We start from the raw sequence: 27,054 nt of genomic DNA, 5'->3' as shown, positions 1-27,054 counted from the left end.
CTTACCTTCTTGAGCCCATAGGCTTTCCTGAATAAGTTCATCTACTCCTTCTCCGAACATGTTTACTCGGTCCTGTCTCCTAAGTCCTCTGGGTCCCTCAAGTTTGATGTACCACCCTGAAAACCTTGACCTTGACCCTTTCCTGACTATGTTAATAAATGGCACTGAATCCCTGAAGCTGGGAAAATCCTGGAGCCTGGCCATCCTTCTGGTCACCCATCCAGCCTTTCACAATCAGTGTTTCCTACCTGCTCACAGATTTTCACATCTGCATTCATTTTCTTCCCTATTAATTTGATATAGTACTCTTTTTCTGCTCCTCCTTCCCCCATTATGCTCATCTACCTTAACACTGCTGCCAGGGTGGCCTTTTCTGCAGAGTATTGGATCCCCGTTACACAAAGGGCCCCTGATGCTCCTGTCTTATCCATGCATGCCGTTGGAGGAACTGTATTCCGGTTTGGTCACATTGCTTGGGCATCATTTGCTGTGCGGTTTGATGCCTCATCCTTTTGTTTATGCTGCCCTGTTTGGAATGCTCTTCACACGCTTCCTGTCCACTTTCTCTCCCTTCCAAAATAGGACCAAAGGTTTGTGGCTTTTCCTGAGCTTCCCAGGTAGTGCTGACTGTTCCTTGCTTTGGACCCCAGTTGTAGAACCAATGAAATACAATTTTCTGTTCTTTTTGTTTTGTTTTGTTTTTTTGTATAGCCTTTTATCGGTACATTTTAGGTGTACAGCATAGTGACATTCATCATTGGAGACATGCACCTTTACATACTCTCTTGGTTATTATTTTTCCCCCTTCCCCTACCTTCCCTTCGACCCCTCCATCCCTCCCTTTTGACAAAGACTTTGTTTCCCTGTTTTCGTTTTCTCATATTAATTCCATTCCCTCTTTCCTTTCCCCTAGCACTCCCACTTCCCCCTCCCCTTTGCCCCTTTTCTTCCTATTTCACCTTACCTATTATACCTTTTAGTCCTTATTTACACTTTCAGTTTCTCACGCTAGAGAAACTATTCGGTATTTACACATGCGTCCAATTTATTTTGCTTAAAGAGTATCGCCTCGGTGTGCATCCATTTAGCAATAAATGTGTCTAATTTCTCGTTTTTGATGGGTGAGTAGTCCTCCATTTTATTAAAAAAAAAACAAAACCCCACATTTTCTTGATCCAGTCTCCAGTTGATGGGCATTTGGGCAGTGTCCAAGTTTTAGCTGTCACAAACTGTGGTGCTATGAACATGGGTGCACATATATCACTGGTGGCATGATTTCTTTTAATTCTTTGGGGGAAGATGCCAGCCAGCAGGGGAATAGCGGGGTCAAATGGGACTTCCCGTCTTAGTTCTTTGAGGTATGTCCGTACTGATTTCCACAGTGGTTGCGCCAGTCTACACTCCCACCAGCAGTGGAGCAGGGTTCCTCTTTCCCCACGGCCCCGCCAGCATTTGTTATTGGTTGATTTCAGGATAGCAGCCATTCTTTCTGGAGTGGGGTGGAATCTCGGCGTTGTTTTCATTTGCATCTCTCGAATGACCAGTGATGTTGAACATTTTTTCGTATGTTTATTTGCCATGTCTACTTCTTTGTGTGAGAGATGTCTGTTCATTTCAGATGCCCACTTTTGGATTGGGTCTTTCGGTCTGGGAGGTCTGATCTTTTTAAGTTCTTTATGGATTCGAGATAGTAGGCCTTTGTCTGAGGGACCGCTGGTGAAAATTTTTTCCCACATTGTGGGTTGTCTCTTCACACTGCTGGTGGTTTCTCTTGCTGTGCAGAAGCTTTTTAGTGAAAAGAGATCCCATTTGTTGGTTGTTTGTGCTAGTTCACGGGCAACTGAAGTTTTGTTCATAAAGTCTTTTTCCTACCCCAGTGTCTTGAAGAGTTCTACCTAACCTCTGTTCCAGCCGGTTCAGTGTTTCTGTTTTTATGTTTAGATCTTTAATCCATTTCAATTTCAGATTCGTGCATGGTGTGCGATATAGGTCTAGTTTTTTAGTCTTTGGCAAGGTGAAACCCAATTTCTCCAGCACCATTTATTAAAGAGACTTACGTTGCCTCCAGCGAGGGTGTTTGGCTCCTTTGTCAAAGATGAGGTGGCTGAGTGTGTCCGGAGTTGTTTCTGCATCTCGTAGTCTGTTCCACTGGTCCTCGGATCTGTTTCTTTGCCAGTACCGTGCTGTTTTTAATCACCCACCGTAGCTTCGTCGCGTATAGTTTCAAGTTGGGGGTTGCAATACCCCCTGCCATGTCTCTGTTACCTAGAATTTCTTTTGCTATTCTGGGTCTCTTCTTGTTCCAAATGAATTTTTCGACAGTTTTCTCAATTTTCTGTTCTCGTTTTCATATATCTCTGCATGTGCTTGCACATAGAGCAGAATGTGTTCTCGGTTTTCACTTCTCCCAGAGCAGTCCCTGTGATTTGATTGATGTGTCTGTGATTGTTTCCATTTGACTGACTGACCGACTGACTGGGTGGGTGGGCAAAAGTCTTGTGTGTCTTTTGACGTTCCATGATTTTCCTTTTTTTATATAGGAAGAAGCACCCCAGGCAGCAGTCAGAAAGGAAGGAAGTGGGACTTGTGTTTTTAAAAATGCTTCACAGGAGCAAAGAAATGTTCACAAAGGGTGCAAAGATTATAAAAGTGGTAAGTTAGTGAATATCTGTGAAAGTTCTTTGTCTGTATGCTAGTAGTTTGTCAAGTCTGTAGATCCAAAAACATGGTACCCATTTCTTTAAAAGTTTTTCTTTTCCTGTTTTCCTTCCACAAACTTCTTCCTGAAATTGCTTCAACCCTCAGAAGTTCTTTTTTACTGTTAAACTTTTATGTTCTTGAAATACTCATGAATGCACGCCACCTGCCTCGCAAGCACAAGGTCCCGAGTTCCCCAAACACCACAAAAGAAAAACGACAAGACAATATTCATGAATGCAGATAGATTTGTACGTATATTTAAAATCCACAGCAGTAAATGTTCGCATTAATGTGTCTGTGGGTACATTTTACAGGTGTGGTGTCTGCCCCGGGATTAGGAGAAGATGATGAATCATCACCTTGGGATTCCGAGGTATTGTCTATTGTTTATAATTGTTTTTAAAATAAGCATTAAGTGAGACTTAAGTATGAAGGAGAATAATTGGACTTGACTTGCTCACCTCTGCACATGCCTGTTAGAAATTATGTCCTCACATTTTTTTAACCCGTAGCTAATAAAGTAATCCCCTGGACAAGATGGCACGTGTCTATAATCCCAGCACTCTGGGAGGCTGAAGCAGGAGGATCCCAACCTCAAACCCTGGACAGTTTAGCAATTTAATAAGACTGTGTCTCAAAAAGTAAAAGGACTAGGGTTGTAGCTCAGTATGGAGGCTCTGGTTTTAATACCCCGTAGTGCAGATGAAGGAATGAATGAAGTCTTCAGTACAGTACTGCTACACGGTACATTTCTGCTGGTTTGTAGGATTCATTTAGTGAAGCCAGTGCAGTTAGAAATTAAGGCTTAGACGTCACAAACAGTCAGCTTGGATTCTGACATTGAGTCGATGTAAAAACTAAAGAATTACTCCAGGTCGGCCTACGGCCAGTGAAATTCAAGAGAAAATGTTTGGATCATAATTTTTACAGCGTGTAACTTGAAAAGTTAATGAGTGGGAGTTGAAAGCGTTACTATACTTGGATTGCCAACTATTAGGGTTTGGGTCTGGCTGTCCCCCACAAAGCTTCATTAGGTCCGCGGTGACTGAATCTGGAATGTGTGATGTTGGGATCAAGGGCACGTGATTCCTAAAGCGCCACATGTGAGTGGTTTAGCACCGCCCTAATCTCGGGTAGTCTGACTGGGATAAAAGGCAGAAAGAGGCGGTGAAGGTCCCTTGTTGCCTGTGCTACCTTGTGGCCGCCATGTTGTTTCTCTTTTGCGATGCCTGTTGGCCATCCCTGCCTTGGAGCCAGCCAGCTGTGGACTGAAACCTCTACAAACTGTGCGCAAAATAAGCCCCTTCCCCTCTAACTTTGGGTGTCGGGTATTTTGTCTCAGCAATGAGAGAAAAGTAACTGACACAGCAAGTATAGATCCGCAAGGAACAGTTCAGGAGAAGGAAGAGATTGGGGAATTGTAAATACATAGGATTATAGTCACCGTTGGGTTTTGTCATGTTTTAAAAAGCTGAAACCAGTTTTGAATGTGGAATGCATTGAGTGCCCCCTTTATGGCAGCCATGCCCGTAGTGACAAACGTGTAACTAATGACAGCTTACTTTAAGAGGACCATTGTGGGGAAGGCCTGACCTCTCAGGTGTGAGGAGCTGCTGTATCGCCTGACGAGGCTCGAGAATTTTGCGGGGGTTTGTAGTTAGGCTAGGAAAGAGAGTGAATTGCTGTCAAATTAAGGATGAGGAGAAGCCAGGCGTGTCCGAGTGTAGGAGGACGTATTCTGGACAGAGAGCAGTGAGCCACATCTGTCCATCGTTTTCACGTCCTAGAGTGAGCAGGAAGCAGGAAGTACAGTAACTGTCATCGTAATCACTTACAGAAAAGACAGTGTATAAATAAGTACTTGGCACATTTTAGACATGTAAGAACAGTCCTTATGCTGCCCTTTTCATTAAGGCTTTTTACAAACTTTTTTGACATTCTTAATTTTTAAAAGAGTTGCACGTAGTGTCTAAGAATTGTGTGCTATTATTTGAGTGTAACATAAACTTACTAGTAGTACATTTATATTTTCATCCATTTTCCCTATCGGTAAAATTTTTACCAAGAACATTCGATTTTTTTTTTCTGAAGCCCTTGTTTGTATAAATGGAGCAGCTTCTAAAATGTCGTTCGTACTCCTGAAACACTGAAGTCTCTCTGCTTGCCAAGTATTTTAACACTAAAACGACTTGTGTGATTGGAAATATTTAAGGCTGAATTATAGCAAATGTACTTACAAGAATCTGTTTAATCAGCGAAGGGAAAGGGTCAGTAGGGGTAAAGGGAAGGAAGGAGATCAAGAAATGATAACATACGTACCAGTTCCCCGAAACATACACTCATAAAAACATCTTACAGTTTGAAAATACTTCATTTAAATCTGCATTTTTAAATAAAGTTATCCTTGTTGGGGAATGTAAAGTAGAGTTAGGAGATACAAAATGGGCTTGACATCAGGTTCTCGTTGAAATGTTCTGGTTTTCAGTATGTGCTTCCCATTATTAAATCTAATTGCGTTTTTCCTTTTTTTGAGACAAGGTCTCGCTACGTATGTAGTTCAGGCTGGCCTCGAACTCACACTGATCCTTCTTTCTCGGCCTCCTGAGTGTGCTGGGATTACAGGCATGCACCGCCTTGTCTGGCAACCTTTCTTCAATTTTTAACTACCATCCCATATACTAGAAATAATAGGAAGTTAGAACTATTGGTATATGCTGTTTATAGGGGAATAGGAAAGCAATATGAATTTGAAAATAGGGTTTTACATTTCTTTCTTGTGTCATAGTGGTACTTCAAAATGGCTAGCTCTGTAAACACATCAGCCTTTCTCTTCTACGATTTAAACCTTTTTCTTTTTGGCCCGGGGGATCGAACTCAGGACCTCGCGCTTGCAAGGCAGGTGCTGTGCTGCTGAGCCAAATCCCCGGTTCCTTTTTTGTTCCTTTTTTGAGATGGGGGGTCTCAGTATGCTCCCCAGGTGGGCTTCACACTCCTGGGCTGAAGAGACCATCCCACCTGAGCCTCCCCACAGAGCTGCGACCACACGTGCATATCATCATGCCTGACTTACATTGAAAACTTGGAAGACTTGCTTTTAAATGAGAATGTTTTCGCAAAATCTTAAATTGGTGTTTTAGAACTAAATTTCTTTATTAAAATTTTTGATTCATATTAGCATAATATCCTAGAAATAAATATTTGCAGGTATTAATATCCGTATATGTTTACGTCCTTGAACCAGATGTTGAGATATATATATATATATATATATATATATATATATATATATATATATCATTGAAAAATTGAATCCCCTGGATTTTCCCCCCTTTGGTTTACAAGAATTTCAGAGTTCTGTGTAGGTTAGCGTTCTTACATCAGTTTAATGTATTTTAACAAATACTTACCTTCTTGAGCCCATAGGCTTTCCTGAATAAGTTCATCTACTCCTTCTCCGAACATGTTTACTCGGTCCTGTCTCCTAAGTCCTCTGGGTCCCTCAAGTTTGATGTACCACCCTGAAAACCTTGACCTTGACCCTTTCCTGACTATGTTAATAAATGGCACTGAATCCCTGAAGCTGGGAAAATCCTGGAGCCTGGCCATCCTTCTGGTCACCCATCCAGCCTTTCACAATCAGTGTTTCCTACCTGCTCACAGATTTTCACATCTGCATTCATTTTCTTCCCTATTAATTTGATATAGTACTCTTTTTCTGCTCCTCCTTCCCCCATTATGCTCATCTACCTTAACACTGCTGCCAGGGTGGCCTTTTCTGCAGAGTATTGGATCCCCGTTACACAAAGGGCCCCTGATGCTCCTGTCTTATCCATGCATGCCGTTGGAGGAACCGTATTCCAGTTTGGTCACATTGCTTGGGCATCATTTGCTGTGCGGTTTGATGCCTCATCCTTTTGTTTATGCTGCCCTGTTTGGAATGCTCTTCACACGCTTCCTGTCCACTTTCTCTCCCTTCCAAAATAGGACCAAAGGTTTGTGGCTTTTCCTGAGCTTCCCAGGTAGTGCTGACTGTTCCTTGCTTTGGACCCCAGTTGTAGAACCAATGAAATACAATTTTCTGTTCTTTTTGTTTTGTTTTGTTTTTTTGTATAGCCTTTTATCGGTACATTTTAGGTGTACAGCATAGTGACATTCATCATTGGAGACATGCACCTTTACATACTCTCTTGGTTATTATTTTTCCCCCTTCCCCTACCTTCCCTTCGACCCCTCCATCCCTCCCTTTTGACAAAGACTTTGTTTCCCTGTTTTCGTTTTCTCATATTAATTCCATTCCCTCTTTCCTTTCCCCTAGCACTCCCACTTCCCCCTCCCCTTTGCCCCTTTTCTTCCTATTTCACCTTACCTATTATACCTTTTAGTCCTTATTTACACTTTCAGTTTCTCACGCTAGAGAAACTATTCGGTATTTACACATGCGTCCAATTTATTTTGCTTAAAGAGTATCGCCTCGGTGTGCATCCATTTAGCAATAAATGTGTCTAATTTCTCGTTTTTGATGGGTGAGTAGTCCTCCATTTTATTAAAAAAAAAACAAAACCCCACATTTTCTTGATCCAGTCTCCAGTTGATGGGCATTTGGGCAGTGTCCAAGTTTTAGCTGTCACAAACTGTGGTGCTATGAACATGGGTGCACATATATCACTGGTGGCATGATTTCTTTTAATTCTTTGGGGGAAGATGCCAGCCAGCAGGGGAATAGCGGGGTCAAATGGGACTTCCCGTCTTAGTTCTTTGAGGTATGTCCGTACTGATTTCCACAGTGGTTGCGCCAGTCTACACTCCCACCAGCAGTGGAGCAGGGTTCCTCTTTCCCCACGGCCCCGCCAGCATTTGTTATTGGTTGATTTCAGGATAGCAGCCATTCTTTCTGGAGTGGGGTGGAATCTCGGCGTTGTTTTCATTTGCATCTCTCGAATGACCAGTGATGTTGAACATTTTTTCGTATGTTTATTTGCCATGTCTACTTCTTTGTGTGAGAGATGTCTGTTCATTTCAGATGCCCACTTTTGGATTGGGTCTTTCGGTCTGGGAGGTCTGATCTTTTTAAGTTCTTTATGGATTCGAGATAGTAGGCCTTTGTCTGAGGGACCGCTGGTGAAAATTTTTTCCCACATTGTGGGTTGTCTCTTCACACTGCTGGTGGTTTCTCTTGCTGTGCAGAAGCTTTTTAGTGAAAAGAGATCCCATTTGTTGGTTGTTTGTGCTAGTTCACGGGCAACTGAAGTTTTGTTCATAAAGTCTTTTTCCTACCCCAGTGTCTTGAAGAGTTCTACCTAACCTCTGTTCCAGCCGGTTCAGTGTTTCTGTTTTTATGTTTAGATCTTTAATCCATTTCAATTTCAGATTCGTGCATGGTGTGCGATATAGGTCTAGTTTTTTAGTCTTTGGCAAGGTGAAACCCAATTTCTCCAGCACCATTTATTAAAGAGACTTACGTTGCCTCCAGCGAGGGTGTTTGGCTCCTTTGTCAAAGATGAGGTGGCTGAGTGTGTCCGGAGTTGTTTCTGCATCTCGTAGTCTGTTCCACTGGTCCTCGGATCTGTTTCTTTGCCAGTACCGTGCTGTTTTTAATCACCCACCGTAGCTTCGTCGCGTATAGTTTCAAGTTGGGGGTTGCAATACCCCCTGCCATGTCTCTGTTACCTAGAATTTCTTTTGCTATTCTGGGTCTCTTCTTGTTCCAAATGAATTTTTCGACAGTTTTCTCAATTTTCTGTTCTCGTTTTCATATATCTCTGCATGTGCTTGCACATAGAGCAGAATGTGTTCTCGGTTTTCACTTCTCCCAGAGCAGTCCCTGTGATTTGATTGATGTGTCTGTGATTGTTTCCATTTGACTGACTGACCGACTGACTGGGTGGGTGGGCAAAAGTCTTGTGTGTCTTTTGACGTTCCATGATTTTCCTTTTTTTATATAGGAAGAAGCACCCCAGGCAGCAGTCAGAAAGGAAGGAAGTGGGACTTGTGTTTTTAAAAATGCTTCACAGGAGCAAAGAAATGTTCACAAAGGGTGCAAAGATTATAAAAGTGGTAAGTTAGTGAATATCTGTGAAAGTTCTTTGTCTGTATGCTAGTAGTTTGTCAAGTCTGTAGATCCAAAAACATGGTACCCATTTCTTTAAAAGTTTTTCTTTTCCTGTTTTCCTTCCACAAACTTCTTCCTGAAATTGCTTCAACCCTCAGAAGTTCTTTTTTACTGTTAAACTTTTATGTTCTTGAAATACTCATGAATGCACGCCACCTGCCTCGCAAGCACAAGGTCCCGAGTTCCCCAAACACCACAAAAGAAAAACGACAAGACAATATTCATGAATGCAGATAGATTTGTACGTATATTTAAAATCCACAGCAGTAAATGTTCGCATTAATGTGTCTGTGGGTACATTTTACAGGTGTGGTGTCTGCCCCGGGATTAGGAGAAGATGATGAATCATCACCTTGGGATTCCGAGGTATTGTCTATTGTTTATAATTGTTTTTAAAATAAGCATTAAGTGAGACTTAAGTATGAAGGAGAATAATTGGACTTGACTTGCTCACCTCTGCACATGCCTGTTAGAAATTATGTCCTCACATTTTTTTAACCCGTAGCTAATAAAGTAATCCCCTGGACAAGATGGCACGTGTCTATAATCCCAGCACTCTGGGAGGCTGAAGCAGGAGGATCCCAACCTCAAACCCTGGACAGTTTAGCAATTTAATAAGACTGTGTCTCAAAAAGTAAAAGGACTAGGGTTGTAGCTCAGTATGGAGGCTCTGGTTTTAATACCCCGTAGTGCAGATGAAGGAATGAATGAAGTCTTCAGTACAGTACTGCTACACGGTACATTTCTGCTGGTTTGTAGGATTCATTTAGTGAAGCCAGTGCAGTTAGAAATTAAGGCTTAGACGTCACAAACAGTCAGCTTGGATTCTGACATTGAGTCGATGTAAAAACTAAAGAATTACTCCAGGTCGGCCTACGGCCAGTGAAATTCAAGAGAAAATGTTTGGATCATAATTTTTACAGCGTGTAACTTGAAAAGTTAATGAGTGGGAGTTGAAAGCGTTACTATACTTGGATTGCCAACTATTAGGGTTTGGGTCTGGCTGTCCCCCACAAAGCTTCATTAGGTCCGCGGTGACTGAATCTGGAATGTGTGATGTTGGGATCAAGGGCACGTGATTCCTAAAGCGCCACATGTGAGTGGTTTAGCACCGCCCTAATCTCGGGTAGTCTGACTGGGATAAAAGGCAGAAAGAGGCGGTGAAGGTCCCTTGTTGCCTGTGCTACCTTGTGGCCGCCATGTTGTTTCTCTTTTGCGATGCCTGTTGGCCATCCCTGCCTTGGAGCCAGCCAGCTGTGGACTGAAACCTCTACAAACTGTGCGCAAAATAAGCCCCTTCCCCTCTAACTTTGGGTGTCGGGTATTTTGTCTCAGCAATGAGAGAAAAGTAACTGACACAGCAAGTATAGATCCGCAAGGAACAGTTCAGGAGAAGGAAGAGATTGGGGAATTGTAAATACATAGGATTATAGTCACCGTTGGGTTTTGTCATGTTTTAAAAAGCTGAAACCAGTTTTGAATGTGGAATGCATTGAGTGCCCCCTTTATGGCAGCCATGCCCGTAGTGACAAACGTGTAACTAATGACAGCTTACTTTAAGAGGACCATTGTGGGGAAGGCCTGACCTCTCAGGTGTGAGGAGCTGCTGTATCGCCTGACGAGGCTCGAGAATTTTGCGGGGGTTTGTAGTTAGGCTAGGAAAGAGAGTGAATTGCTGTCAAATTAAGGATGAGGAGAAGCCAGGCGTGTCTGAGTGTAGGAGGACGTATTCTGGACAGAGAGCAGTGAGCCACATCTGTCCATCGTTTTCACGTCCTAGAGTGAGCAGGAAGCAGGAAGTACAGTAACTGTCATCGTAATCACTTACAGAAAAGACAGTGTATAAATAAGTACTTGGCACATTTTAGACATGTAAGAACAGTCCTTATGCTGCCCTTTTCATTAAGGCTTTTTACAAACTTTTTTGACATTCTTAATTTTTAAAAGAGTTGCACGTAGTGTCTAAGAATTGTGTGCTATTATTTGAGTGTAACATAAACTTACTAGTAGTACATTTATATTTTCATCCATTTTCCCTATCGGTAAAATTTTTACCAAGAACATTCGATTTTTTTTTTCTGAAGCCCTTGTTTGTATAAATGGAGCAGCTTCTAAAATGTCGTTCGTACTCCTGAAACACTGAAGTCTCTCTGCTTGCCAAGTATTTTAACACTAAAACGACTTGTGTGATTGGAAATATTTAAGGCTGAATTATAGCAAATGTACTTACAAGAATCTGTTTAATCAGCGAAGGGAAAGGGACAGTCGGGGTTAAAGAGAGTGAAGGAAATCAAGAAATGATAACATACGTACCAGTTCCCCAAAACATTCACTCATTAAAACATCTTACAGTTTAGAAATATTGCATTTAAATATATTTTTTTAAAAATCAATGTTATCCTTGTTGGGGAATGTAAAGTAGAGTCAGTTATTCTAAAGCCAGGTTCAAATAATGCACATCAGACAGTATGTTGTGTATAAATCTCTCCTGTGGCTTTCCATGCTTCCTTTATAGAGTCAGCACCCACGTGGAGATACAAAATTGGCTTGGCATGGATTCTCTTTGGAATGTTCTGGTTTTCAGTGTATGCTTCCCATTATTAAATTTAATTGCTTTTTTCTCTTTTTGAGACACAGCCTCACTATGTAATTTAGGGTATCCTTGAACTCATTGCAGTCCTCCTTTCTCCACCTCCTGATGGTGTGATTATGCGTGTATGCCACCATGCCTGGCTCTAATTGCTGTTAAGATAGAAAAATCAGGTGTCTTCATAGGCCAGGATTAGCAAATCTTTATGGAACTCCTTACTGACATACTAATTTTAATAGAGTATCTTTGAGAATCTTCCACAGAAGTCTGTTGATCATTTATCTGGAGCTGCAGATGAAAAAGGAAAACATATCAGAAATATACAAGTAGAAGGTAAGAAATATATATAAATACATAATTTTTTGGAAAAGTTATTTGACAGCATGTTTATTTAAAACCAGAGCATTGCTATATTTTAATAGCCAAAGAAAATTACCTATTAAGTGCATAGAAAGGAAAAAGATGTAAAATAGTAATAAGTTGCATAAATCAAGGTCCAGCAACGGGCTGAATTTGAGAGTCACTAAAGGAGCTGAATTATTAGTTCATTTTGAGCTATTTTAAGGTCTGAGGGAAGTTAGAAAATAAGACAGGAGAGACAGGAGTGAAGAATTAGAAAGAATAATAATGCAAGGAATAAATGAAGGAAAAAAGAAGAATGTAAGGAGGGTGGGAAAATTAGCTTTTTAGACAAAGGAAGAGCAGGGTATGAGAAGTGTAGGAAGGATATAAAATGAGCTTTCAGTACCAAATCTTGATGGAGAAGTAGAGCAGCAGTTTTGCACTTTTTCTGTCTTCTCATCATTGGGAAGGAAGGCACTGAGGATTGAAGTACCAGATTATGCAGAGCTATGTTTCATTTATTACAGAAAAATATAGACATACATGGTCAGCCATACATGTGTTTTCAGTCGTCCCTTGGTTCATGAAGGTCCAGTCCTGGTTGTCAAATTTCATATAAAATGTTGCCACTTTTAAAGGTTGCTGTTTCACCAGGTAGTATATTCAGAATAAGCCTTGAAAAAAAGAAAGGAACAAGATTTGTTATGGAGAGGTCAGAAAAATCATAGCCTCATTAAAAAGTCCATTAGAAAGTTTACGACTTTTGATGCCTTTTCAATTTGTGGGACATGATGAGGAACTTGATGCTAGATTCCGAAAGGTAAGTTTCGGTAAGGGGATTTAGAAGAGACTTGGTGTATAGGCTAGAGCTTTTCACCTGCAGTGACACCCCGCATTGGGGACTGTGTTAAACCATACCTGTGATTCAGCAGGTCTGGGATCCTGTGTTAAGTCCTCAGGTGACGCCAACGCTTCTTGTCCTCAGACCCCTGGGAGTGGCTGGGTATCAACTTCCCTTTAGAGAAAGCTGGACAAAGAGCCATTGGATGATAGTTCAAGACAAAACAGGGCCAAGGGAAAGCATAAATTTTGTTTTTATTTCTGAAAATGTTTCCAGCCACAGGAGAAGGAGCAAAGAGGATGAAGAAATAGAAATTACAATTCTATGATACCGCTGCCAAAGAAAGAAATAAGTAGTAAGAATAATCCATAAAAAGAAGAAAATGGACAGAATCAAGACCATAGATCTAGAGGTCACTTTTGAAAGTTAGAGGGATTGTTTAGGGGGAAAAAGAGATGAAAGAGGGAAAGTAGACAGGTAATTTTGGAGTTAATGATGGGGAAACTTGAGAGAACTCACTTCCCATGGCCTCAGTGTATGTGCGCACAAGTGGAAGGGTAGATTGTTGCTGCTCCAGAGATGATTAGGAGAAGGGAGGAGTGCTAGAATTGGGTTGAACTGTAGCCCCTCACCTCCTCTCTGTACGTAACCATCAGGCATCAAAGCTTTAGGTTGAATTCGTAATTGGTTATTCAAGTGAGATTAACCTGCATAGAGAATCATTGCCTTTTTTTAAGATAACTACTTTTTTGATACAATAGCATTTTGATACAATAAAGGATATTCATACAAATCCTTTAAAGACTAGCAGAATGTACCAAACCAGTTTTGGAAACGAGACATTATAGAGTTCATTCCTTGAATACCAAAATTGTTACTTTTTAGTAAATATTATGCTGATTTTGAAGTATAAAAGGTTATTAGTATTAAATAATTCTATGACAATTCAGCTTATCTTTCCCTTTTTGATAACCATATTTCAATATTGAAAACTTACTGTGCATTATTAGATGTGATTTAGTGGATCAAGAAACTTTAAGATGGCTAAACTGGAGGATACAGGAAATGTAGGCATACCAGTAGCCCACAAAAGTATGGAAAAAATGAACATTTTTATGAACTATTATTCTACAAGTGTATGTCCAAACTAATCAATTCAAAACCTTTATTTGATAAGAAATAAATGATATATTCTACCGAAATGTTACCACAACTTTGTATATTTTGACAAATCCAGGACAAATTCTGACAATGTCAGGACAGATTAAAGAACACAATGAAATACTTGTAGTATAATGGTATACCATCAGCTTTGACATTCATCCTCTCGGGGTCGTGGCTTGCTGAGATCACTTTCTCCATCACTCGGCATGTATGTGCGTATGGATAGATGCTGACTTTTCTATTTCAGTTATGGCCTTTGGAAGCATAATCTCACTTTGGAAATCTTAACTGCGTGTCTTATTAGACCTGTATTCTGATTTTCCCATCGTATTGTCCTAATCAAAGGGGAAGAAAACCCAAAACCTAAAGTAATCATTTCCAAAGCAGAGCATGAGGATTCAGCTCCATGCTAACTCTGCATGAATGTGTGTTTGGATTTCTCATATTTACATGTAACCTGATTATGTTTTCCTTTTGCTTTTTAGAATCACCTGAGAAATGTCTTCACCGGAAGGTAATAACTTTATATTTGTATCTTGAATTAACTACATACAGCTCATGAAATACATAGTATTTATTAAATATCTCACTTCAAACCCCATTCAGCCCACCATTGAAATGAAAGATTCTGTTCCGAATAAAGCAGTAGCAGTGGAGGATTTACAGACATGCAAATCAGGTAAATTTTGCAATTCAGATTACTCTGGAAAAAAGTAAGCTGCATTAAAATGTTTTGAGATGCCCACAGTCTCCTCATATTCTTTTCCCAAATTTTTAAAAGGATTTGACATAGATAATGCAGATATGATTGTTGGTGTCCATATTTTCAAATAAGGTGTTTGCAAGCATAAGAGAAAAAAAATGTAATGTGTTAAGGTGTTTCTACTTAATACCCTAATGTCCCCAGCTTGGATCCTTACACTTGTTCAGGCATCCACTGAGTTTTTACAAGATTCCAAAATGTTGTCTTTCCTTTTTTTTGGTACCGGGGATTGAAATCGGGACCTTGTGCTTGTGAGGCAGGCACCGGCACCACTGAGCTAAATCCCCAGCCCCCAAGATGTTTTCAAAGTTGGCAGATGCTCACTGGAGAGCTGGGCCCTGTGGTGCAGGCCTGAGTCCTGGTTACTCAGGAGTTTGTGGCAAGAGGTTCACTGGTACCCAGGATCCCCTTTCTAAAACAACAACAACAACAAAAAAACAATGCTTGCTGTAATTCTGACATTTCCTAACATGTCAACTGTGTTTCCACTGTAATTATTTCATCTCAGTCTCGATATACTGATGATCGTAAGCAGATAGATGTTCTCATTAACAGACTGTATGAGTATGTATGTATGGTATCTCATATCTTTGATTATTAAAAGGAGAATATCATTTCTTAATGACTATTTGGTAGACAAACAAACTTCAAAACAGTGATTCTGCAACTTTTTAGCCGTAAGTCCTTTTATGGTATTAAAAATTAGTACAGATTTGACAGAGCTTTTGTTGAAATACATTGGAACTATTGACATTTACTCTACTAGAAATTAAATCTGAAGGAGGTAAAATACAAGCATGCAGTCACACATTCCAATACCCATTAGAGCTATGACTCACTAATCATTAGAATTCGGATATGTGACACATTACATCTCTGAAAACACCACTGGCAAACAACATTTGGTATTGTTTGTTCTCTTAGACCCTGTGAATGGATCTTGAATTCTAGGGATTCTAACCCACTGTTAAACTACCATTTAAACAACACACAAGGTTGATGAAAGCCACAACTGTTAGCCTTTATACTTCCTTTTTCTTTCATTTGTCTTAAAAAGTGTAAATCTGACAATTTTGTTTATAAAGGAAAATGGAAATATTTTTGTTACACTTTGATTTCCTGTCTCCTGGCACTCTGTAATCTTTGAATTTAATGTGGACCTAGACCAGTGATGGCGAACCTTTTAGAGCTTTCAATGAGAGCAAACAGCCCACTGCAACACATGTGCCATGGGCTCACCACCACTGACCTAGGCTAACGCAGTTTTTACATGGGAACAATTGGGTCACTTAAAGCTACCATTTTTTTGTATAAATTATGGTATTACCCAAGCCTTAAAAAGTGAATTCTGAAGATATTGGGATATTGAAGGAAGAATATCTTATTGTAGTTTTTTTAAAATCTAAAGTAGCATATTCATTAAATGTCTTTAAAATGTACAAAGAATATTATGGATATTTATATTTGAGGTAGACAGTTTTTAATTTAAAATTAATATCCTTAAAGACTTAACCTTGAACAATCGGGGAAACAAAGTATATAAAAGATTGCTGGATACATCCAAGTAATACTAATAAAGGAAAACAAAAGAATGAGACATGACGATGATGATCAAACTCACGGGACCTGCAAAGGGCAATAAGCCCTAGGCAGTAGTGTGTTGTGAGGCTGGGAGTGCTTCTGAGGAAAAAATGTATACAAGTTAGTTACATTTTTATTATCATTTACATCTTAATGAATAAAACTTTATTTTCAGATTTTTCTGAATGGAGTTCTACAAGTTTGAACCTGTTTGATAAGACTTGTCAGAGATCGGCGAATTTGAAAGATGATGACAAATATCCACTTACAACACAATCAGTGACTAAAAATCTGTCACCATCCACAGAATTCAGGAAGACAACCTCAATAAGTAAGAAGAAGATGAATATTGGAATGTGTTTCTGTTAAGGAATTGTACACCATGTTGTGTGAATCACAGCAATCAAAAAAACAGCATAAAGAAAGTAATAAGCCTAGAGAATTCAACCAGGAGGACCTCTGCATGATTTTATAATACTATAGTTCTTACTTTGCAGAAATCTCTGGTGGTAGAATAGGCTTTGTGTGTTATTCTTCCTAAGCAACCAACAACCAAACAGTATGTTTTCACAAAGCAGTTATATTCATTCTCTAATGAAAGCAAGGTATAAATAATAAGGAGAATTAGGAGACAGAGTAATTTTTTTCAGACAAGTATTTAGCATAAACTTGAGAGTGGGTGCCAAGACTCTTAGTACTTCAGGAGTTGATGGAAAAACTAAGTAGAGATCTACAGATTGCTACTCAGACAAAACACTTCTTTATTTTTACATCTCTGAACTCACAAGTATTTTTTATAACTATGTATAAGTCAAAAGAACCTTCCATAACCATGTATTTAATTATTCCTTACAATTTTTGTGTTTGTATAGATTGATTTTCACAATATTAATGGAAATCATTGAGAATTTCCTATATAGGATCTCCTCAGTCATGTCCTCATGAGTCAGTAGTACGCAAGGAGTGTTGGTGTAGGAGTATTGTATCATTTAAAAGTAATATAGGGCCGTGGATTTAGCTCAGTGGTGCCGCACCTGCCTCTCAAGTCCAAGGTCCTGAGTTCAATCCCCGGTACCAGAAGAAATTTAAAAAAATTAAAAAATAAAAGTAATAATGAAAATCTAGCCAGGCACAGTGTATATGCTTCTAGGTCCAGCTATTTGAAAGGCTGAGGCAGAGAGATCGCTTGTGCCCAGGAGTTTAAGGCCATCATAGGCTCTTAACAAAACCCCATCTTTAAAAAAAAAAAAAAAAAAAATCACTAGTCCACACAGTCTATTGATTAATGTCATCCGATATGTATTCTACATCGTGTACTAGTTAATTTAATGCCCTTAATCATGTCACCATGTCTGTAGTAACAACTCTTGCCACATGATAGATGATGAGTCATCTTCTGGAGTAGCGACTGCAAGCTGTAAATCCAAAGTTATTTACCCATACAAGAGACTTCTTTTCTCCTCCTCCTCCTCTCCTTGCCTTCTTCCTTCCATCCCTCCTCCTCTCCCCTGCTGAGGATTAAATTCAAGTAAACTCAGAGCCTTGCATATACTGAGCACACACTCTACCACTGAGCTACACCCTCAGCTCTTACATGTTGATGAGCTTGGTAAACTCAAGAAGCAGGACATTTTAAACAAAACCCTTAAATGAGTTCCATCGACTTAGGAAAAGGTGGTGAAGCAAGCGAACTACCAAGTAAACTCAAGCAACTTAAATTCAAGTTGATTCCACCTCTCATTTGATACCTTTTAAAAAGTAACGAGCAGAGTCTTATTTCTCCAGGGACCCAGATTTATACATTTATTCATTTAATAAAACTTCACTCTACAGCGGGGACTCATAATTTCATACCTGAAATATTTCTGGAAGCGGTATTTGTGGAACTTGAAGAGGCTCAGGCCTGCACTAGGTTTATTTGGACTGTTTCCTTCCATTGCTCTCCCTCCCTTTATTCATATGGCCCTCACGTTCATCCTTGTCACTGTTTAGAGTGATTAATCTCCAAAACAAATCTGACCATGAGCCCCTCTTCAAAGCATTAATGTCCAAGCATCTTAAAGTTACCTATAGGCTTCCATGATCTGACTTATTCTCCATCTTCAGCCCTGTCCTTTGTCTGCCCTCATCAATCTCTGGGTTTATTAATAGCTAGTGATTATTTTCCTTTACACTCCCTCTATTTTTAGACAAGTACTACCTCCATTTCATATATTTTTGCCCTCTTGCTCCTGCCTTTTGTACTGTCTCACTTTCCTGACCTCTGTGTGGCCAACCTCACTCTAATTCTGAGCTCAGGTATTACTTCTGGAAAAGCCATCCGTGATACCTTTTACTTGTACTCTTTTAAACCCCAGTGCCTAGTACTTAGCAAGAATTCAATAAATAATTATAGATTAAGATGAAGAAAGACTGTGTATACATAACGATTTCAAAGATTATCCCATCCCAGTTCAGGAGCAAATCGGTTAATAAAGAAATGTTTGTAGTTCAGGTGGTAAAGATACAGAAGAAACATTGATAAAAATACTAAAGTAACCCCAAAGAAAGAGACACCTATGTATGTAGGGAAAATCATAATCAAGGATAAATTCACGTAACAGACTGAGTCTTTAAAAAAAGTTGCAAGAAGAGTGGATGAAGACATCTCAGAGATAAGAGTGTACACTGATAAAGGTGTAAGAAGTAACTAGTTTTAGAGACCATAATGATAACACGCTTACTGGGTTGTTTAAAAGTAGCTGTGATGAGGTAGAGAATAATGTGAACTGTGGACTTATGTGTTTCTGTGTTATTTTAAATGTTTCTGAGAGTTCATCTGTGCTGAGTCGAATTTGATGAATCTTTCAAGAGATCTACATGTCTTGAATTGTGGTGTCATCTAATGTCTTTCCAAATCATTTGTTAATTTGGGGATAATTAAAAGTATTTCTTCAGTATTCACCTAAAACTTAGGCTTAATTCAAATTCTTAAACTGGGAAAATAAAAATCAATTTGTATTATTAATTTTTATTTTTTCTATTTTATAAAGACTTTATCTAACTGATCTTAGTAGTTCATTTTACCTTTATATATACATTTTTCAGAGGAACCAGAGGAAGAGGGAAAAAGGCTTGATGGCTGTGAAAATAGCCAGGAACAGGTGGGTAAAAGTTTAAATTCATATTTCTGGTTTAATATTGTTTTGTTTGCTTTAATAAGGTAGTTTAGGCCAAATGAAATTACTTATGGAATCCATAAGTCACAATATTTATTTAATCTTCTAATATTTTAGCTAATTATAGACACGCTGTTCTTAGAATCTGTAGAAACTTGTAGCTAAACTTGAGAATTGAGCCAGAATTTTTTTCTGAACAATGTCTGTGCTTCCGTCTGTATACTCTCCAATGTTAGAAACAGTGCAACAGTGACAACCCGAGTTGGATGCATGTTTAACAGTGATTATTCCCGGAGCCTTGAGATTGGAGTTCCATGTTACCAACTGCTAGGTTAAGAATTCAGTTTGCCTCCTGGTCTCTAACATATTCAGTGTCTACATTGAGGGGTCATCAGATCAACCCCGCTACCTATTAAGAGAATCATACCTTCCAAAATGATACTTTTGGTGTTTGGATACAAATAACAACTTTCTTATTTCAGTTCAATATAAGAAATTGGTAACTTACTGAAATGTTTTCATCCACTGTCTGGGAGGCCCAGGCAGGAAGATAGCAAGTTTGAGCCCAACCTGGGCAATTTAGCAGATTAGCAACACCCTGTCTCCATGTTAGAAATTTATAAAAGGGATACAGCTCGCTTTGACAGTCCTGCGCTCAATCCCCAGTACAACCCCTCCCCAATGAGGTAGTAATCACCAGGTGTTGTGGTCCATGCATGTAATCTCAGCTACTTAAGAGGCCATCCTGGGCACCTTAATGAAACCCTGTCTCAAAAAAAAAAAGGCCTGAGATGTAGCTCAGTAGCAGGGCACTTACAGAGTGTGCAAGCTTAGTTCACATAGTGCTAATCCATTTTTCTCTTTAGCAGTTACATTCTGATTTCTACTAATGAAAAGCTCATGTATAAAATGGATTTATCTAAATATAAAAATGTGTCTAGAGATAGATAGTTTCTGCCATCTAAATAATAGGAATTCAGGAAAACATTCTCATAATCCTTGTTCAGTCCTTCATCAGTCTTTCTGTACTAAATATAGTATACATATTTTGGGGATGGTACCATTTTGGACTTATAAAGTAGTGATCTTCATTGACCTCCACTGGTCTGCAGCAGTCATGTGTTCAAATTCATAATGACCTCACCTCAAGGAGAGGTTTTTAATATTTCCCACAGGCATTAATGGTTTTTCTGTGATCTTAAAATCCTTGTTACTAACAGGAAACGTTCTAGTTTTAGACAGTGATTTCACCCCATTGGTGTGTTAGTGTGGAGGTTTGTTTATTACTACCACTAGTGGGTGAGAAGGAGAAGTGTGGCCAGCAGAGATCCTATTTTGGAAGGAATTTCTTCACTTTTGAGAAGAGTGACAGTGCACTCCAAGTAAAGAGCTGACGTTTTGTTTCTATTAAATTAGCTGAGTGTCTTGTCATTTGTCACATTTAGTAGCATTTCAGACACTGAAAAGGAAACAAAAAGTTATTGCAACAGCACCTTATCTCACGATTATCTTTTTTTTTTCTTTCTTAAATTCTTTCATTGGTACATTTTAGGTATACAACACATTTACATTTCTCATTGGGAACTTGTACCTTTACATGATGCATCTTGGTTCTTATTTTTTCCCCATTCCCTGCACTCCCTTTCCCATTTATAAAGACTTTGTTTCCATTTTTTCCATTTCTTATAATTTTTCCTTCCCTTCTTTCCTTTCCCCTACCCCTCCACTTCCCCTTCTGCTTTGCCCCTTTTCTTCCTATTTCACATTATCTATTATAGGTACCTTTTAGTCCTTATTTACACTTTCAGTTTCTAACACTAGAGAAACAATTCGGTATTTACACGTGTGTCCTATTTACCTCACTTAAGCGTATCACCTCAGTGTGCATCCATTTACCTGTAAATCGCTAATTTCTCAGTTTTATGGCTGAGTAGTACTCCATTTTATTTTTTAAAAAACACACATTTTCTTGATCCAATCTCCAGTTGATGGGCATTTGGGCTGTTTCCAAGTTTTAGCTATTACACATTGTGCTACTATGAACATGGGTATACATACATCACTGTGGTATGATTCTTTTAATTCTTTGAGGAAGATACCAACCAGCAGGGGAATAGCTGGGTCAAATGGGACTTCCAGTCCTAGTTCTTTGAGGTATCTCCATACTGATTTCCACAGTGGTTGCACCAGTCTACACTCCCACCAGCAGTGGAGCAGTGTTCCTCTTTCCCCACAGCCCCACCAGCATTTGTTAGTGGTTCATTTCATGACAGCCATGCTTTCTGGAGTGAGGTGAAATCTCAGCATTGTTTTCATTTGCATCTCTCGAGTGACCAGTGATGTCGAACATTTTTTCATGTATTTATTTGCTATTGCTGCTACTTTGTGTGAGAAATGTCTGTTCATTTCAGATGCCCATTTTTGGATTGGGTCTTTAAATTTGGGAGGTCTGATTTTTTTAAGTTCTTTATAGATTCCAGATAATAGACCTTTGAGGAAAAGTAGGTGAAGATTTTTTTCCCCACATTGTGGGTTGTCTCTTCACACTGCTGGTGGTTTCTCTTGCTGTGCAGAAGCTTTTTCATAAGAAGAGATCCCACTTATTGATTGTTTGCACTAATACATGGGCAACTGAAGCTTTGTTCATAAAATCTTTTCCTACACCAATGTCTTCAAGAGTTCTGCCTAACCTCTGTTCTAGCCAGTTCAGCATTTGTATTTTAATATTTAGATCTTTAATCCATTTTGATTTTAGTTTAGTGCATGGCAAGAGATATAGGTCTCATCTTTGGCAAGTTGAAAGCCAATTTTTCCAGCACCATTTATTAAAGAGGCTGTCTCTCTTCCACTGAGGGTATTTGGCTCCTTTCTCCAAGATGAGGTAGCTGAGTGTGTCTGGAGTTGTTCCTGCATCTTCTAATCTGTTCCAGTGGTCCTCGGGTCTGTTTCTTTGCCAGTACCATGCTGTTATTATCACAGTAGCTTTATAGTATAGTTGCAGGTTGGAGATTGTGATACCCCCTTGCCATGTCTCTGTTACCTAGAATTGGTTTTGCTATTCTGGGTCTCTTTTTGGGGGGGGACCGGGTATTGAACTCAGGTCCTTGTGCTTGTGCAGCAGGTGGCGAAACTACTGAGCTAAATCCTGGGTCCTTTTTATACTTTTTTTTTTTTCTGGGTCTCTTCTGGTTCCAAATGAATTTTTGGATTGTTTTCTCAAGGCCCGTGAAGTATGCTGCTGGGATCTCAATTGGAATTGCATTGAATCTATATAGCAGTTTTGGAAGTATGGCCATTTTCACTGTGTTGATCCTTCCTGCCCAAGAGCAAGGGATGTCTGTCTATTTTCTGACATCATCTTCAATCTCTCCTTTTCAGAGTGCTATAGTTTTCAGAGAAGAGGTCTTTGATTTCTTTCGTTAGGTTGATTCCTAGGTATTTCAGTTTTTTGGATGCTATTGTGAAAGGAATTATTTGCCCTATTTCTCTCTCAGTGAGTCTGTTGTTCGTGTAGAGGAAAGCTATTGATTTTTGTATGTTGACCTTGTATCCAGCTACTTTACTAAATTTGGTTATTAAGTATAAAAGACTTTTGGTGGAGTTCTTGGGATCTTCTATGTACAGTATCATGTCATCTGCACAAATAATGACAATTTGACTTCTTCATTTCCTATGTTTATTCATTTTATTTCTTTGTCTAATTGCAATGGCTAATGTTTCCAAAACTACATTGAACAAGAGTGGTGATAGTGGACTTCCTTGTGTTGTTCCTGATTTGAGTGTGAAGGATTTCAGTTTTTGACCATTTAGTATGATATTGGCTGTTGGTTTTTCATAGATGGCTTTTATCAGTTTGAGGTAGAGACCATCTATTCTAATTTTTTTGTAGGGTTTTTATCATAAATGCGTATTGGATTTTGTCAAATGCTTTTGCTGCGTCTATGGAGATAATCGTGGTTTTTGTACTTGGCTCTATTGATACAGTGTATTACATTGATTGACTTGCCTATATTGAACCATCCCTGCATCCCTGGGTTGAATCCCACTTGATCAGGGTGTGTGATCTTCTTGACGATCTTCTGCATTTTATTTGCCAGTATCTTATTAAGGATTTTTGCATCTGTGTTCATTAGTGAAATTGACGTATAGTTCTCCTCTTTGGTTGTGTCTTTCTCTGCTTTGGGGATTAAGGTGATGCTTGCTTCCAGGAATAAATTTGGGAGTACTGCTTCCCTTTCAATTTCATTGAAGGGTTTAAATAGTAGTGGCAGTAGTCCTCTCCAAATGTCTTGTAAAATTCAGCAGTGAGGCCATCAGGGCCCGGGCTTTTCTTAGTTGCTAAGTTTTTTATTATGTTTTCAATTTCTTTGGTTGATATTGGGTTGTTCAGAACTTTTAGGTCTTCTTCGTTCAACTTTGGTAATTCGTATGTATCTAGGAATCTGTCCATTTCTTCTGTGTTTTCTATCTTACTGGGGTATAGGTTCTGGAAGTAGGTATTGATGAGTCTCTGGATTTCTGCTCTGTCTGTTGTAATTTCACCCTTTTCATTCCTAATTGCATGGATTTGGGCCTTTTCTTTCCCTTTTCTGATAAGGTTGGCTAAGGATTTGTCAATGTTGATTCTTTCGAAGAACCAACTCTTGGCTTCATTGATTTTTTTGTATCATTCTGTTAGTCTCCATTGCATTGATTTCTCCTCTGATCTTTATAATTTCCTCCCTTGTATGAGCTTTGGGGTTGTCCTGCTCTTCTTTTTCTAGAAGCTTGAGTTTCAGCATCAGGTTGTTTAATTGGGCTTGTTCTGTTTTCCTAATATGCATGTTCACTGCTATGAATTTCCCTCATAAGACTGCTTTCATTGTGTCCCATAGATTCTGATATGTTGTATTGTCATTGTCATTTAATTGAAGGAACTGTCTGATTTCTTCTTTAATTACCTGTGACCCATTGGTTATTCAGAAGTGTGTTGTTCAGTTTCCACATGTTTATGCAATTTTTCCTCTTTCTTTTGCTGTTGATCTCCAATTTCATCACACTGTGGTCTGATAATGTACAAGGGATTACTTCAATTCCTTTGCACTTATTTAAACATGTTCTGTGAGCGAGTATGTGGTCTATTTTGGAGAATGACCGATGTGCAGCTGAGAAGAATGTGTATTCTGATTTTGTGGGGTCGAAGACTCTACAAACATCTGTTAAGTTCATTTGTTCAAGAGATTGAGTTCTAGTATTTCATTACTTATTTTTTGTCTAGTTGATCTATTTGTCATAGTTGGGTATTGAGGTCCCCCACTACTATTTTATTTGTGCATATATGACTTTTAATGTTTGTTAGTATTTGTTTTGTATAGTTGGGCGCACTAGTTTTTGGTGCATAGCTATTTATGATTGTCATCTCTTCCTGTTGGATTGTTCCCTTTGTAAGGACCTACTGTCCTTCTTTGTCTCTCTTAATCAGTGTTGGTTTGAAAACTACTTGATCTGCAAAGAGGATAGCTACTCCTGCTTTGTTTCGTGTTCCTGTCACATGGAGTATTGTTTTCCACCCTTTAACTTTCAGTCTGTGAATTTCCTTTTGAATTAAGTGTGTTTCTTGTATGTAGCATATTGTTGGATTTTGCTTCTTGACCCATTCTGCCAGTCTCTTTCTTTTGATTGGTGAATTGAGACCATTAACATTGATGGTTCTAACTGAAATGTATTGACTTGTCATTGCCATGACTTTTTTCTTTTGTTGGCTTCACGCCTTGTACATTTAATTTCTTGTCATGCCAGATGGGTTCATTCTGGTTTTCTTCCTGGAGTTGTGATCCTCATTGTCTGTTGCTAGGATATTGTCTAAAATTTTTTGGAGTGCTGGTTTGGTATTCATGAAGTTCCTAAGGTGTTCTTTGTCATGAAAGTATCATTTCTCCATCAATTTTGAATGATAGTTTTGCAGGGTACATCAATCTGGGTTGGAGACTTTTTTCTTTTAGGGCCTGGAATACGTCACTCCAAGCTCTTCTTGCCTTGATGGTTTGTGTTCAGAAGTCTGCTGTGATTCTGATGGGCTTTACTTTTATGTGATTTGTTTCTTTTCTCTAACTGCTTGTAGAACTTTGTTCTTCTGTTGAGTTTCTGGAATCTTAACAATTGTATGTCTGTGTCTAGAATATTTTGGGCCAAGGCTATTTGGAGTCCTATATGCCTCGTTTATGTGCATGTGAAATTCTTTTCCCCTGCTTGGGAAGTTTTCTGCCATTACTTCTTTGAAGAGATTTTTATTTCATCTGCACTCTCCTGTTTCTTCTTTGACTCCAGTCAGTCTGATGTTATTCTTCTCTACATCATCTAGCATCTGCTGGATTGATTTCTCATGTTCCCTTACGATTTTGAATCAATTTTTCTTTTCCTTTTCACTAATTCCACTCTTATCTTCTATATCTGAAATTCTGTCCTCACATTGGCTCATCCTGATGTGTAGACTTTCAATGGAGTTTTTTCCATCTCCTGGAAATCTATTTGGATCTGTTTTATGGATTCCCTTTGTTTCCTATGTTGGGATTCCATTACATTCCTCAGCTCCTCTCTAGATTTATTAATCATGTCTTGCACTATGAGCACAATCTCTGCTGTTACCTGAGAAATTATTTCTGATTTCATTTTTTGCAGATCTTCTTTTGTTCCCACTTCAGGGGGTCCAGGTGGTTGAGTATAAGAGTGTTCCATGGGCTGGGGATTTTGCTCAGTGGTTCTGCTGCCTGCCTTGCAAGCACAAGGTCCTGAGTTCAATCCCCAGTACCAAAAAAAAAAAATGGTTCCATCTCATTTCCCTTTGGGGTTGTTGTAGGTGATCTGGAAGTCTGGTTTTGAGACTTATTTAAGTGTCTTCTCATTTCAACCCGGGGGTGGGGGGTGAGAGTGCTGTTGGCGCAAGTGCGGCTCACCTCCTCTGAGCTGGGAGAGGTTGGGATGGCAGCTCAGAAGACCCTCCCTCTGGGCTGGGAGCAGCAGGACGGACGGTAGCCCGGAAGCTCCTACCTCTGGCCCGGGAGCAGTGGGACGGTGGTGCAGAAGCCCCTTCCACTGGGCTGGGAGTGACTGGACAGATGGTGGCCGGGAATCCCCTTGCTCTGGGCCAGGAGCGGTGGGACCTATCTCACGATTTTCTAAGAGGAGTGCTACCAATTTCATCTCATTTACCATACACACTTTCAAATATGAACCTTTTTATTTACATATTTATATTACAGAAGAAACTGGTTGGTTGAAAGAGTACTAGGTGTAGAGTCAAAGACCTGTGGAAATCCTGTGGTTGGTTTGCTTATATTTTAACCTCTTCTTTTCAGAATTAGATAACTAAATGAGTTCTTGATGTATGTAGAAGTACTTAGTGTGTTACTTTGAGCATTTATCAATAACTCATTCTTATAACTTACTATAAAAATGTTAGAAAAGGACACTGTGTAATATTTTCAGGATGGAAGGAACTGAAAGACTTTCAGAAAACTTCATCTGTTACAATACCTGTAGAACTTTGTTTACTATGCACTGGCTATATATATTAGATATCAGAATGTAAACCTAAGTTTTAATATGGTCACATTTTTACTTTTTGTCTTGAATCTGTTGTAACGCAGAAAAATTTTTTCCAATTCTGAGATTCCTCAGAATTACTGTTTCTTTTTTTACAATTACAGATTGTGCCTTCATTTCAACTTTTTTTGTAAACCTTTTAAACTTCTGGGAACTTATGCTTTTGTAAGTTTTGATGTTTCTGTAAGCTTTTACTCAGTTGGATATATATTTATTACAGGTTTT

At 39.1% G+C, this 27,054-nt stretch overlaps 1 protein-coding gene across 14 annotated transcripts in view; it reads left to right on the top strand.

Annotated features, from left to right (window-relative positions):
• Positions 1–27,054, top strand: part of LOC147821220 (ankyrin repeat domain-containing protein 26-like) — a 122,032-nt gene that overhangs the window by 69,025 nt on the left and 25,953 nt on the right. For 13 of the 14 annotated variants that reach the window (XM_087201226.1, XM_087201221.1, XM_087201223.1 and 10 more), the window contains 9 exons: positions 2,541–2,652; positions 3,015–3,073; positions 8,643–8,754; positions 9,117–9,175; positions 11,639–11,732; positions 14,232–14,260; positions 14,353–14,425; positions 16,266–16,421; positions 19,178–19,233. In XM_087201226.1, coding sequence (XP_087057352.1) covers positions 2,541–2,652; positions 3,015–3,073; positions 8,643–8,754; positions 9,117–9,175; positions 11,639–11,732; positions 14,232–14,260; positions 14,353–14,425; positions 16,266–16,421; positions 19,178–19,233 — 750 coding nt within the window. The remainder of the gene's footprint in view (positions 1–2,540; positions 2,653–3,014; positions 3,074–8,642; positions 8,755–9,116; positions 9,176–11,638; positions 11,733–14,231; positions 14,261–14,352; positions 14,426–16,265; positions 16,422–19,177; positions 19,234–27,054) is intronic. The other variant, XM_087201229.1, reaches the window with a different exon arrangement.

Source organism: Heterocephalus glaber, unplaced genomic scaffold (assembly GCF_053883595.1).
Source record: "Heterocephalus glaber isolate CG9 unplaced genomic scaffold, H.glaber_assembly_v1.0 deba00001758, whole genome shotgun sequence".
Classification (NCBI taxonomy): domain Eukaryota; kingdom Metazoa; phylum Chordata; class Mammalia; order Rodentia; family Bathyergidae; genus Heterocephalus; species Heterocephalus glaber.
Note: the sequence above shows the minus strand (reverse complement) of the source record. Positions and strands in the feature narration are given on the sequence as shown.